Genomic DNA, 14,043 nt, shown 5'->3' with positions numbered 1-14,043 from the left:
CTAAAATGTTCTACTGACTTGAGGATACTCAGTGTACTGACTGGTGGTTGTTTGTATCAGTGTGCATTTGTGGCCACATTACAGTGTGATTGGAATTGTTCTGAGCTGTACATGTGATGGTTTATCTGTGCATACAGGCTTTGCTAGGAGCTTTATTTTATTTGCCACATACCTCTCATGTTCGGAGATTAGAAAACTCCGATCGGAATCTGTACTTTGCTGCTTTTGTGGTTTCCTAACACAACCCAGTTCTGGTGCTGCCTGGAAGCAGCTGCACTTGTGTGGTGGAAGCAATCCCAGCGTCAGAGCAGTGCTAAAAAGATACTTGTATTCCTTTGTCCTCTCTGCCCTATTCCCACAGGAGGCATGGGCAGGCCTTATAGTCTTATAGGCTAGTGGGAGCTGTGCAAGTCTGTAACAGCTCTGTAGGGTTGGTGCTTTCTTTTGGGTAAAGTAGGAGAAGGGATATGAGCTGGTTCTACTCATCTGGATGTGGATAGGACCTGCTGGGCCTTGCAAAACTCCACTTTTACCATGCTTTTACAGTGCTTTGACTGTAGGGACAGTGCCACAGGTAGCTTTAGGGTTGGACTGACTTTGGGAGGTGAAGAGTTCCCAAAATTCATAGGACTCCTGTTTCAGAGTTGTCCTGTTTGCTCTTTCCTTTCTAGGTGGTGAAAGTTGGAATAGTGGAACAATCTTCTGCGACGTCAGGTAACAAGCATCTCATATCTGTTTCTGATGTCACACAGATTGAGGGAGGCTGATTTCACAGGCTGGAAAGACCTGTTTGTTACTCGTGTCTTCAGGTTTTTGTAAGATGAAATTGCTTGTGTTAGCTCTCAGTTCTGTTGCGTTTAACTCGAATTTCCTTTGTATTTCAAGAAGCCCTTTTTCTTGGTACTTTTTAGAGGGCTTCAGGCTAGTTGAAATTCCCACACCTTCGTCCAGGGAACTTCCACTCAGATATGGGCTAACAATGGGAACTCCAAGACAGGCAGCAGTTTGCCAGTCCAACAACAAATTTTGGGCCATGTTTTAATGTGGGAGTGTAAAGCTTGTTTACACGTGTTTACACCTATTGACATGGTGTAGTGACATTTTTCAGTGTGAACTTTTTTTCCTCCTTCACATACTACTAATCAGAAAGTCTTTTTCCTAATCAAAAATCAGCTGGGAACCTCAGAACGAAAGCTGGGAGAGAAGATGCCAATGGGGAGCCCAGAGCATTGTGAATGTCTCTGCCTCTTACCCAGACAAAGGCAGTCCCATGCTGTAGGTGTGGAGCAGTCACAACTGGTGGGCTAGCTGATCTCTGGGTTGCATCTGAACAAAGCCAATACAGAGATGTGTACAGCATGAGCGTGGGTAAAGATACCGAGCTACTCCAGTGTGCACGTGCTAGACTGTGAGACAAACACAGACAAACAGCTTGGCTTTCTCTCTGCAAGGTGACTCTGATGATGCAGCTCCCTCAAGCTCCAGTGTCCTTTCTTCTACCCCACCTTCTGTATCTCCTGCTGTGAAAGAAGCCTCCCCCACACCACCTTCCTCGCCGTCTGTCACAGGCAGCTTCTCATCCTCAAGGTAAAGCATGTTTTGTCTCATACACCCCCCCTTGTTTGTGTTATGACATATCCGGGAAGGAGGAAAGCTCCAAAAGGAAAACCTGTAGCTCTGCCTTCTTCCTTCTCAGCAAACATTTGAATATGTCACCTCTGTTGTGCACCTCTCTTGCCTCTGGTCCTTGCTGGCCCCAGGGTAGCTGAGGAAGGTAGAGGGGATCTTACACCTGATAGAAACATTTTTCAAGGACAGGCTTGTTCAATGAGAAGGGGCTGCTTTTGTTTCTGATGGCTTGGTAGAAACCGTGATTTTTGGCAACCTGTTTGGGAAAGTTTGTGTTCTCTGTCTTCTGGAAATTTCCCTTTGAGTCTGAATTCTGCTGGGGAGTTATGTAACCAAATAAAATACTGACCCTAATCCCCAGATACCTGTTCTGTAGCTGGCTTAATCCCTCACAGTTGTTATAAAACGTTTATAAGGACCAAGAAACTGTAAAGTCAGAGTGACTCACTGGAAATAGCAGGCTTTGTCTCTGTGACATGGGATAGTTGTAAGGTGGTAAAATGTAAATGCAGACTGCCTGAGAGCATATCTGAATAGCAAGGAGACAGCATCTGTAGCAATGTGAAGTTTTGCTTTAGTTGAAATGTGTAGACTTAAAGGGAGGAAACCAGCAGAAGATTGCCAGTAAAGAATTACCCTGGTGAGGACTCATTCTGTTGAACCACAAAATGTTGGTGTAGCTATCTTGCTCTTGCTGTGCAGTTCTGGTATCCACCTCCAGAAGCACATGATGAAGTTGCAGTTTCAGAGGAGCACAGGTAACGTGACCAGGGGGACAGAACAGCATATAACATCTTATAAGGACAGGCCAGAAATGCTTGGATCCTGTAGTTTTGGGGAAGAGGAGACAGAGGTAAGGTTCTCATGTTTTTCAGAATTGTAGCAGTGCTGGATTTGCTGAATGCTAAACTGTATTTTGCCATACCTGTTGGTACAAGACCTTGGCACACATAAAATTAACAAGAGGTCGGTTGTAAAGGAGAAAGGAAGAGGTTTCTGCACACTACAGGAAGGTGTGTAGGGACCACATTTGCCTCTGCTACTTTTATAGCAGCAGGATCAGCAGTCCAATGAGGGGTTAGGCAAATCCATGGATAGCAGATCTGTTAATGGATAGCAGAGGATGATGCAGGGATGTCCCTCTGACATCCTTAGCCCTGTGATCCTCACACTGAGGAAGTCAGAGAGCACCCTGCAGTTAGAGACTATTCTCTGTAAACAGCGTCTCCTACTGTCCCTTTCCCACTTATCCCTGAGAGCCCCTTGGGGCCCTTTCAAGCCAATTTTAGGAATCAGAAGCTGAAGTTTCCTTTGAGCAAATGGAACTGGAAATGTGGAAGTCCTGGATTAAGCATGTGCCCAGTGAGTGGAAAGTGTTAGTGGGTTCAGCATGCCCTAGGAGCCCACTTACCAAATCCCTGCTGTTGGCTCCTGGGAGAATCCTCACTGCCCAGAGAGTTCCAGCCACAGCTGCTTGCTGCTGTTGGGACTGTGCAGGCTCTGGAGGGCAGAGCTGACATCTCTTCTGGGAGATTCACATGGGCTTTTCAAACGGGGAAGTGGTTTGGGAACTGTACCCCCAGGAGTGCAGGCTGTTAAGAGGAAGTTTAGGTTCAACATTATTTCGTCTCCACTGATCTGGATGTGACTGCACAGGAGATGGAGGATGATCCAAACTTGGAAGGTTGAGCCACTTATTTAGCCAAGGTCGTGTCTGGGACCAGCTTTACAACTGAGATGAGAAATGTGCTGTGAAAAATCCTTGAAACAATCTCAGTTCTGAAGCTGTACTCAGAAACCAAACTGTGGTTTTGGTGGACCTGGATGAATTTTATTGCTGTCTGGCTTCAGCTGAACAACTGATAAAGGAAATGATTTTCAGAGAAGACTAGTGGTGGTCTATCCTTATTTTACATGAGAGTTTCTGATTACGCAAGTGATGTTGAGGAATGCTTATTTTATTCAAGAGCTTCAATTAATCTCTTTTTAAACAATTACCATTTCTTAAATGAGACCCTGCTAAATATAGTTAGTCAGCAGACTGATAGATCAGTTTTTGTTCAGTACTTGCATGTTAATCAACTCCGTGTAGGAAGAAGTACAGGGGTTGGGTAGTGTGAGGAAGGGGCAGACAGAGAGGGTGGTGGAATTTCCCAGGTTGCTCATCTTCCCTTTTCAGGCTTTAGAAAGGCTGACAGTGTGTTTTGGTGGCACATCTGCTGCCACATGATGCGCGGGAGTTTTCAATAGCACATCATGTCCTGAAATCTGCCATTGTTTAGCAAACATCACAGGGCTTGTGAAGCATTTACCCAGCACAGGAATTTCCCAGCCAGCAGCAGGGCTATGGAGCGGATTGCTCTGTGCCCTAACAGGGACCTGGAAAGGGCAGGAGTGCTGTGTGACCAGGTGGAGCATTTGAACAAGAAGGAAGGAAGCTGGTGACAGAAAGAGATCAGGGACATAGGTGTTGGAAGTAATTCAGACAGAGATGGTTTTGGCAATGCTGTGTCTGGCCAGGCCGTTCGCTCATCAGTGCTTGGGAGACAGTAGCCAGTAAGTGCTTACAGCTTCTCATCTTTTCTTGAAGACTGGAAGCCACCCTGGGCCGCCTCAGGGGTCAGGTTTGCTAGCTGGGTCACTGCACTCCATGTTGGGAAGTGGTTTGTCTGATCCCTTCCCCACTGCTTAACTCCATGCCTGTGTAGAAGGTCAGCTAATTCCAGCTTGTTGCAGTGCTGAGCTGCTGCCACCCTGTAATGTGACCTGGGCTGCATCACTCATTGATGACTTCTGCTGTGTTTGTGACTCATGGATCTCACCAAGAAATGTTGCTGCCTGATTTCACGAAGAGCCAAGCATTTCTCCCCGGCTCTGTTTTTCAGTGGCTGCTGCTCTTGACCAGACAGTGAGAGAACTCTGCTGAGCATCGTGCGGAAATGAGCTGCTTCTCTTGTTTTCTAGCCAGGGCCTTGGTGCTGAGCTGATGGGCCTGCAGGTGGATTACTGGATTGCAGCTCCACCCATGGACAGAAAGAGAGACCCGGAGAAGAAGGACCCTTCCACTACCAAAAACACACTGAAATGCACTTTCCGGTCCCTCCAGGTCAGCAGGTTACCTGCCAGCGGGGAGATCGCCACCACTCCAACCATGTCCATGACTGTCGTGACAAAGGAGAAGAACAAGAAAGGTAAGGTAAACGTGCTGACTGTTGCCAAAGGCCAAGAATGCAGTGCTGCTCTCCTTGTTCTGCAGCCTTGGGGCTGATTTGTCAGTCCTGTGTTACAGTCAGTCCCCAGATCCTAGTCTGTCTGTGGGTAAGAAGTGGCTTAATGAGGTGCTAGTTTGAAAGGATGGTGGTTCTTTGTGCTGTAAGGAGTTGTGTCCATGCTCACGGCTAAGATGGCAGAGCTTAAAAGAACAACAGTGGGGACAGAGAAAGGTCTGTTGTGGGTGACTGTGTTAGAAGGCCTGGAGGTTCACAGGGACAGTGTCCACAGCAGTGTTCCTTGTTGCTTGTGTGGGATGCTGGGTGAGATAGGAGGGAGCTCATGCCCCTGACCACCAGGCTGAGATGCTTGGACCTGAAGTCTTTGTGTGCGTAGATGGCAGTGCAGAGTGCTGGCATGGTCCTGCTGAACGGTCCTGCCAAACTCCTACCAAACAACTAAGAAATGAATTCAGTTGTTACTTTGAGACATGAATGTTTAAATAATAATAAAAAAAAAAAAGCAACACAACATCACTAGTGAGTCTTGGTGCATCTCTTGTGAGCAGCAGAGATTCACTTTCTTTGCTCGTTTTGATTTTCTTCCAGTGATGTTTTTACCCAAGAAAACAAAAGACAAGGAAGTTGAGTCAAAGAGCCAGTGCATTGAAGGAATCAGCAGGTTGATTTGCACAGCGAAGCATCAGCAGAACATGCTGCGGGGTATGTACAGCTTGCATCTCCTTGGCTCTGGGGTGAGCCTCAGCTGCCAGCTGTTTTCCTGCAGGCAAAGAGCTGCCCTCGTAGCTGCCCTGTGCCCTGGAGCTGGTGTAATGGGGTGTTCCTGGGGAAGGGCTCACATCTGCAGGCAAACTTAGCAGTGTCTGTCAGGGGAGCTGTGTCTCCAATTTCAAAAATATCCTCGTTGCCTGTTCAGTTAATAATTCCCAGTACTGTTAACAGAAATTTTCTCAGGTCACCCTCCTTCATTCTGGCCCAGTCCATGTGAGGCTGCCGAGTGAGGGGTGGTTGCAGAACAACATCACTTCTGCAGGAAAGGCAGAGACCCCCTGGTGAGAAGTGTGATGTGTCTGTCTCCGTAAGAGCATGTTTGCTCAAAAAAGAAAGCGGAGAGCGTTTGGGAAACTGGAGGGATCAGATCAGGTGAAGCTGAAATCAGCAGTCTGGGAAGCTCCAGTGCTGCTGGAGCAGCAGTCTGAGCCGCTCTTCCTGTCACTGGTCTGTGCTTCAGCCACGTGTAGCAACAGTGGTGGGTTGGCCCAGCAGTGCAGCTCACACCCTGAGCACAAAATGTAGCCAGGCCTCCCTCTGCTGACTGCAAGGAGCTTTCTAGCAAAGCTGTTTCTGGCTGACCGCTTACCCTTGCTGTTTTCTAACTTACCTGTTTTATTTTTAACCTTCCCCTGTAGTCCTGATTGACGGAGTGGAGTGGAACGACGTCAAGTTCTTTCAACTGGCAGCACAGTGGTCCTCTCATGTCAAGCACTTTCCCATCTGCATATTTGGGCACTCCAAATCTAACTTCTAGCCACGCTCGGAGGGACCTCTGTCCATCCCAGGGACTGCACACCAGGAGCCAGGAACTGCGTGCCAACTCGACTCGCATCACTCTGCCCTCTCCTGCAGAATTAATTACAGATGTGCTTGGATTACTTTTGAATTACTTTTTTTCTATTAACTCTTAAGTTTACTACAAGGGAAGGAAACCCCTTTAAACAAAGGCAAAAAACAACAACAACAACAGTCTTAAATATAGATGTGCTGTCAACAAAGCTGTGGGGGAGTTGGCAGGAGCGGGCAACCTGCCCAAACACCTCCCACTTCGGAGCAGATAGCTGAATAACTGCACTGCTTATTAACCTGAGACCTCATTGGTGTGTGTGGGCTGGGGGGGCCGTGCATTTTGCAGAAGATCCTGCATGTTACGATGCGTTTTGACCCCTCCCTCCATATTTCTAGGAAAACCAATGGCCAGTCTTTCTTCCTGCTGCCAAAGGATGAGAGATCAGCGAGTCTGCAGGGCGTCCAGCTGTCCGGTTTGAAAACTGAACCGGTGGTTTGCAGAGCTAGAGAGGGGCAGAGAGGAACTCGCCCTGCATTACGTGGGGTCCGCCCTGGGGCTGGGCAGGTGTCTGTGCTCAGTGCTGCCTGAGGAAGGCTGGGCAGGAGCAGGAACTGGGGAAACACAAGGTGTAAGGAACCTCTGCTGCCCCCTGGTCTGTGACAGTGACCAAACCGAGCCAGTCGCCTGCAGTGCTGCTGAGGGACACCACAGTCAGTGGGGTCGCTGCTATTTACATACTCACACCGATTATTTACTTGTCAATAAAACCTCGTCCAGCCTCCAAGGGGAAAAGATTTTTTTTTTTAATAGCCGCAAATTTTTTTTAATGCTTTCTTAAAAAATAAAAAAGACAAATAATTAAAAAAAAAAAAAAAAAAAAAAAGAGGAGAAAAAAAAAAAAAACAAGTTGCCAAAAAGAAAAAATAGAACTACCAAACCCAGGAAGATGAGCTGTTGCCTGTGAAGTGATCCACCGCTGTAGTGGCTGGAGCTGCAGCCAGCCAGGTGCTCTGCAAGGCCAGCTGCCTGCCCATCCATCTGTCACACTGCACATGTGAGATAGTGTGTCTGGGCTGCTTCATCTGCTCTGCCTTTGTCCTGCCTGGACTGCGCTGTCTGCACCTGGGTGTGCTGCTGTTGTGCTCAGCTGAGCCACCCAGCACCTCTCCTTGTAGGGACTGCGAGGATGTAACAGAGCTGCTGGAGGCAGGTGCCCACCTGCAGACTGTAGGAAGTTGTCCTCGCTGTCTGCTTTGGGAGTATTGTCTGCTCAGGCAGGCATTCATTTCTCTATGGGGTGCATCCTGTCCTCGGCAGGGCATTGCTGCAGGCTGAGCTTTGCTGTGTGATGTGGTCCTGTGCTGCAGTGGAGAACTACAGGTGGAACGGGGCAGTGGATGAAGCTGGATGGGTTCTTCATCTTTGTTGGGCAGCCCTGTGCCTGGGCTCTATTTGGCCTGGCTTTTGATTGTTTGGCACACCTTGGCATTTTCAGAATGTGTTGTTGGAGGACAAGGGATGCTTTTGAGTGTTTCCCAGCTTTAGCTGCTCAGTAGTTATATTTTTCTCTGAAAGGTTTGGAGAATCTGTGTTGCCCTGCTGGGATGGGTCCTGCTCTGCCCTGCTGGTGGGCTGATGGGGAGCAAGGTGAGAGCGTGGTCCCTGCTGCAGCTCGGGGCTGGGCTGCTCTGCTGGCTTTGATTTAATGAAATCCTCCCCGTGACCAGATGGGAGGAGGATGCTGTGCAGGCTGTGTGCATGCTCCTGCTGCCCCTTCCCACAGCACTGCCTCCCAGCTGCCAGCACACAGCTGGGGCAGGGCTCAGCTCACATTGCTGTCCATCTACTCCTGTGGTTTTGGTTGACCTGAGCTGATGCTGTAGGACTGCGTAGCGTTGCCTAGCAGCAGCAGCGTGGGAGATGGTGTATAAGCACATCCTTTTTTTTTTCTTCTTTTAAATTGTATTGAGGCTGTTGAATCGAAAAACCCCTTTGAAAGGAAATTAGTGTGAGATTTCTTCCTTGAGTCTCCCACTGCTGTGGCAGGAGCTGAGCATTGGGCTCCATCTCTGGGCACCACACGCAGCCCGGCAGCTCTGTGGCAGGCATGGGATGGGCAGCCCTGCTGCAATGACTGAACGCTGTGCTCCTCTGCGTGTGTTTCAACCTACTGTAAAGAAACGGGCAGTAGCTGGTGCAGGATTGCTGGGTCCTGCCTGTCACGTGTACATTGCCCTGCTCTACTGTGTGTGTGTGTGTGTACGTGAGAAAGAAGCACTCGCGCTCGTTGCATTTCATGTTAGTTTGTGTTTTGGTGTAACTCTGTACACCTGAATTCACCGGGTAACACCGGAGGGAGGTGGTAACCCTGCTGGGAGAAGGGCTTCCACCTTGCTTGGAGGTGAGGGCTCGTTGTGGCACTGACCTGGTTTTACAGCACTGGTGAGCAGATGAGAGATGGAAGGTTTTGTGGCATTGTGTTGCACCGTGTGCTTGCTGGTCCTTTGGTTTGGGTTCTGTGGCTCGTCCCCAGCCCTGGGGATGGTCACCTGCTGCCTGTCCTGCTGCACACATGGGGGCTTGGGTGGCTTTTCAGCTCCACTCTGCAGCTGCCATCCACTGAAATTCTCACCACTTCCATCTCAGCAGTAGCTGCAGAGTCCTTAATTACCCATGAGCTTGGGGACAGCCACTGTCTCCTCAGCTGGGCTTGGCTGTGTTACTGGTGTGTGTTTGTGACTTAATAAGGCACAGGTGGACGTTTGCTGGGGCTGTAGGAGATTTGCTGTCAGCGTGTGGTCATCCTTTGGCCAACACCCACTGGCCTGAGCTTTACCTGGCACTGCAGCAAAGGCCCTGTGAGTTTCCTCAGCGGCAGTGGGAAGCAGCTCATGCAGGAAGGCTCCTCCCGGTCCTAGGCACGGAGGGGGCAGTGCAGAGCCAGGACCTGGGGCATTGCATATTGTGGCTCAAAGCTTGAAAGGAAGATCCTGTTGAGAGGGGCCAAGCTGATGGGTGCTGCTGGGTTTGCGGGGATGGGGGTCCTGGAGCAACGTTGGGTGTGATGCCTCCATCCCCAGTCAGCAGGTCCTTGGTTTCCATAGGGAAGAGCACTGCTCTGCAGCACAGCAGTCACCTGCTCAGCATTGCAGGGCATTGCCTGCCCAGCTGCGTGCCATGGTGATAGGGAAGCACTGTGGATACTGTGTGCTGTGCTGTCAGCCCTGCCTGGGCCGCCGCACAAGATGGGACGTTACCACTTTGTAGATTCCTGAGTTGTCCATCTGTTTCATTGTTGTATTATTTGGGTTCTCAAGTTGTTTCTTTTTTTTTTTTTTTTTAATGAAGACAGATTAAATGTAAATAGCTTTTTTTTCTTTTTTTTTTCTTTTTTTTTTTCTTTTATTTTTTTTTTGAACAAACCGCAACGTGCTCGACCTCGTCAACTATTTTATGGTACTAATGCAACACTAATAAAACTGGACATGAAAGCACACATCCGCCCCTGGAGTCATCTGTCAGCAGGGGCTGTTCGGCACAGGCGGGGCGGTCATCTCCTGCAGGAAGAGCCGCTGGGTGCCACAGCCAGCACAGGGGGGGATTCGGGGCTGGGAGGCGCTGAGCCGCCCGGTGGCTGCGGGCTGGGAGTGGTGGAAACCGGGCTTGGCAAGAGTGCAGGGGAGAGCGGAGGTGGGAGGAGGACCGCTCACGTGCCTTCCAGGAACCCGGCCGTGAGCAGGCTGGGGATGCCCGGCTCCCACGGGGCCTCAACTACGGGAAACGGGGCTGCGCTGACAGCCCAGCACGACTTTTTCCTGCGCTCTCTATCCAGCGGTCCCCGATCCTTCTTCACGCTGCCTTCTGCAGCGCCCGCTCCTCGTCCAGAGGGACGAGGCTCAGCCCCGTGCCGCGTAACCCCGGAGCCGGAGCCGGAGCCGCGCTCTCACGTCTGAGCGGCGTGAGACGGGGCACCGCGCAATCCGCCGAGGTTCTGCCGCTTAAAAACCCAATTCGGCACCCGGGAAGATCAGCCCACAGCACGCGAGCGGCTGCGGTGCGGTTTGTAGATGTTCATCCCGGCCGATCTAGCCTCGTCCTCCCGCAAGCTCTGAGCGTCGCCCCGCGCACGGACACGCGGAGCTGGCCGTGAAGCGCGGCGCACCGCCCGTCCCCGCTCGGCTCCCCCAGGCCGGGCGCGGCGCTCTCCGCCCCACGCAGCGCTCCGGGACGGCCTCCTCCTTCCGTCCGTCCCTCCCTCCCCCTTCACTCCCTCCTTCCTTCCTTCCCTCCCTCCCGCCGCTCCCGTCCCGCCGCCGCCCCGCCTTCCGCCCGCCGCCCTCCCGCCTTCCTTCAGCGGCCGGGCGGCAGCCGGCGCGGCCCCTTTAATTCCCCCGCTCCCCTCCCCCGCCCGGCCGTTTCAGCCTCCATTTTCCAGCGGATCCGGCACCTGGAGGAGGAGGAGAAGAAGGAGGAGGCGGCGGGAGCGGCCCGCGCCCCGCACCCGGCCCCGTCCCGGGCATGGCCGCCAACATGTACCGGGTGGGAGGTAGGCGGGCAGGCGGGCGGGCGCTCCCACGGCCCGGCCGCGTGCGGGCGGCGTTGCGGGGCCGGCGGGGCGAGGCGAGGCCCGGGGCGGGGCGGCGGGGTTAGGCCGCGAGCGGGGGCGGCGCGGGGGGGGGGGGGACGGCGCGGGAGGCCGGGACCGGAGGGGGGGCGGCGGGGATGGGGGAAGGGGAGGGGGGGGGAAGTCGGGCGTGAGGACGGCGGCGGGGTGAAGCGGGGTGAAGGGGCGGCGCGGGGAGGCCGCGGGGCCGCGGGGGGCGGCCCTGGGTGGAGCGGGCGGAGGTGGGGGCCCGGCTGGGAAGGGCCGCGCGGGGACGGGGCCGTGAGGGTCTGCCGGGCCGCAGGTCGGGCTGCTCGCGGCCCCTCCCGTGCTGCCGTCCCGGCGCCCCTGGGCCGCTCGTCCTTTGTTTTAACTCACGGGGAGAGAAAGGAGAGGCGGCGGGGTCCGGCGTGCGATGTGACTCGGTGCGAACGGCGAGGTGGTCTGGCGTGCGTTCGAGCTCAGCCATTTTCCTCTGCCAGAACTGTTGCGCGGAACTTCCTTCTCCCCGCGCCTCCTCGCCCGGGCACCCGTTTGTGAAAAGGGCTTCAGTAAAACCGCACTAAAATAAACGAGGGGGGGAAAAATATGCGGCGAAGGTGGCCGAGCCGTCCTGCCCGGCCGCCGCTTTCCGATCTTTCCGCCTTTTTGGCCCGTCCTCGCTCCGTGCCCCGAAAAACGTCGCCTCCTTTGTCGCAGTGTGCTGCTTCCCGGCGGTGTTGGTTTACAGACGATGAGCTGTGGCTCTGGGCCGGCCTGCCTCTGCTTCCTGCGCTGCCCCGGTGGTGCGTGAGCAGCCGTGCGTTGGGTTGTGGCCCTGAGAGGGGAGGATGGAGATGAGTGGTGCGAACTTACGGCTGGGCTGCTGGTGTGAGTGGCAGAGGGAATTGTTGTTTGAAGTGGTGCCTGTGAATCCTGAGTGCTGTGTTGGCGTGTCTCTTACTTGGCATCTGTACTGTGCCCTATAGGCTCATACGGGCGGAGGGAAGGGGCCTGTGCTGGAGATGTAGTGTAGGCCGCTTGCTGCTGCAGGCCAGCTCACTGCAGAGTGTGTAGGGTAAGCGCAGCCCGCCCTGGCCATCGCTATGGATGATGATGCTGGGATGGTGTCCTTTATTTGGGCCCGGCCTGGTGCTGGGCCGTGCTTACAGCAAATGAACCCGTTCTTATGCTGGGGACCCCTGTGCAGCTGTGCGTTGCCAGTACTGAGCAGCTGGCTGGACCCAGCCTCTCGTGCTCTTGCTGCACTGCTGAGGCCATGGTGAGTGGTGCAGGCCAGCTCTGTTGTGAGAGTGCATGCTGGCACTTGGGCAGTTGTTTTTCCAGATGTCTTTCTGCAGAGCCGCTCTGTAGTCAGCCTGTGCTCCTGCAGCCAGTCATCCACCCCAGGTGTGGGGTTCCCTTGGCCTTAGGTGAACTTTGTGAGGCTCTTCACATCCCTTTTCCCGGCCTGTTGAAGTTCCTCCAAATAGGAGTAGCAGCCCTCCCTCCAGGATGTGACACGTTTCTCACAGTTCTACAAGTGTCCAGAGTGCATTCACATCACCAGAAAGCTTTTCCCTGTGTCCATCAGATGGATGCTGTTACTGGCAGCCAGCCGAGGGTCGTGCTGCTGATTGCACTCCCTGTGCAGCCAGTCTTCTCACTGCAGGGAGTCTCATTGCTCGGGCATGATTTGCCCATGCTGTAGACTGGTGTCGGTCGCCTCTGTGTGCTTGGGATTGGTGTCCAGGCTTTGCTCCATAACCTCCGCAGGCAGAGGGCGAGGAGCTGGCTGGTGGCCAGTTCCTGTGCTCGGCTATTGTGCTTGTGGATGAAGCCTTGCTCGGGTGTGCTGCCGAGCCCCACATGTGGATGGATGCGGCCATTTCTGTGCGACGGCCCCGTCCTGAGCCAGGAGGTTGCGTTGCTGGATTGCTGCTGACCTCTGGTGCTGGTGGCTCCCGCGAATGGCTGTGTGCTGAAGTCGCGTGTGCACTCCAGGGCGGGATTAAATCCCCAGCGGATTTGTGCACGGTCGCTTCGTGTACTTCCCATTGCAGGAAGAACATCCAAGAGATAATCCGCTGTTGGCCCTGTGGTTACGAGTCGCGTGTGTGAACTGCAGACCCGACAGCTGCCAGCAGCAGCCTGTGTGATGTAGATCAATAACACTCCTGGAAGTGTGCGCTGATCGCTTTTGGCCTGGTTGTGAAACACTGTGGGCTTTTGCTTTTGTGATCCGATAGGTGGACTGCACTTCTCTGACAGATGCCAGTGTGAAGCACGCAGTTGGCAGCTGTTTGCAGGGCCTCCCCTTGCAGGAGGTGCTGTCTGCTGCTTGGGGGCGAGCAGGTCAGCGAGCTTCTCCACTTCTGCTCTGTGCCTTCCCCAGGAGTTCAGTTGCAGCACTGCTGAACTCCAGTACTGCTGGAACTGACAGAGCCCCGCTGCAGCTTTATGCTGCTGTGTTATTCCCTTGATGCAGCACGACAGGTTTTTTTGTGTGTTTTTTCTTTTTGCATTTCCATCTTGCACTGATTGGAGAAACTGAAATCCTTCCACCTTTCCTCCTCCTCTCCCAATGCGATTTTCCTGGATTATTTTTAATCTGAATCAGGCACCCGGTGCAGCTCCCTGTGGGACTGTGTGAACAGCTGAATGGGAGGGCTGGAAACAAGGGGATGGGCAGGAGGGCAGAGCTACTGAAGCCAGCCCTTCTGCTGAGGCAGACGTCAGTTTACGCCTCTATATGAGAAACTTTTTATATATTCTTGACTTTTAAGAGTTACCCTCTTGGTTGGGAGTGTGCTATGCCACTAAATTATTGAGACTGTCGAGTCTGTAGCGTGCATAAAGTATGCTTGAAAGGCATGTGGGGGGTGAGTCAGACACATCTGAATGTTTTAGATGTGGCCAGCATGTGTAAGTGAGACTACGGCCCTTTGGTGCCTGGTGTGGGAACCAAAGTTCTGCTTGGTGACGGAGCTCCACCACCTTTTTGGTGCTGCTGTCCAATCCCACCTGATGTCAGAGTC

General features: G+C 53.1%; 2 protein-coding genes and 1 long non-coding RNA gene across 17 annotated transcripts in view; 2 read left to right on the top strand and 1 right to left on the bottom strand.

The window, feature by feature from the left end:
* PACS2 (phosphofurin acidic cluster sorting protein 2) overlaps nt 1–9,919 on the top strand; it is a 66,752-nt gene extending 56,833 nt beyond the window's left edge. For 10 of the 11 annotated variants that reach the window (XM_052666658.1, XM_052666653.1, XM_052666652.1 and 7 more), the window contains 5 exons: nt 672–714; nt 1,452–1,587; nt 4,594–4,820; nt 5,448–5,561; nt 6,269–9,919. In XM_052666658.1, the coding sequence (XP_052522618.1) occupies nt 672–714; nt 1,452–1,587; nt 4,594–4,820; nt 5,448–5,561; nt 6,269–6,387 (639 nt within the window). In that variant the 3' untranslated portion in view covers nt 6,388–9,919. Of the gene's footprint in view, nt 1–671; nt 715–1,451; nt 1,588–4,593; nt 4,821–5,447; nt 5,562–6,268 lie in introns of those variants that run through there. The other variant, XM_052666656.1, reaches the window with a different exon arrangement.
* LOC128072653 (uncharacterized) lies at nt 2,182–6,342 on the bottom strand. Its single transcript, XR_008202381.1, has 2 exons — nt 6,241–6,342; nt 2,182–2,454 (listed from the first exon to the last, which is right to left on the bottom strand). It is a non-coding gene; the product is annotated as an uncharacterized LOC128072653 (long non-coding RNA).
* Nucleotides 9,920–10,724: 805 nt separating the features above from the next.
* Nucleotides 10,725–14,043, top strand: part of MTA1 (metastasis associated 1) — a 70,137-nt gene continuing 66,818 nt past the window's right edge. For 3 of the 5 annotated variants that reach the window (XM_052666662.1, XM_052666661.1, XM_052666659.1), the window contains exon 1: nt 10,728–10,969. In XM_052666662.1, the coding sequence (XP_052522622.1) occupies nt 10,942–10,969 (28 nt within the window). In that variant the 5' untranslated portion in view covers nt 10,728–10,941. Of the gene's footprint in view, nt 10,970–14,043 lie in introns of all 5 variants that reach the window. The other 2 variants (XM_052666664.1, XM_052666663.1) reach the window with 2 other exon arrangements.

This window comes from Tympanuchus pallidicinctus, unplaced genomic scaffold, assembly GCF_026119805.1.
Source record: "Tympanuchus pallidicinctus isolate F22 unplaced genomic scaffold, pur_lepc_1.0 scaffold7, whole genome shotgun sequence".
Taxonomy (NCBI): Eukaryota; Metazoa; Chordata; class Aves; order Galliformes; family Phasianidae; genus Tympanuchus; species Tympanuchus pallidicinctus.
The sequence above is the reverse complement of the archived record's forward strand: the minus strand, read 5'-3'. Positions and strand labels throughout refer to the sequence as shown.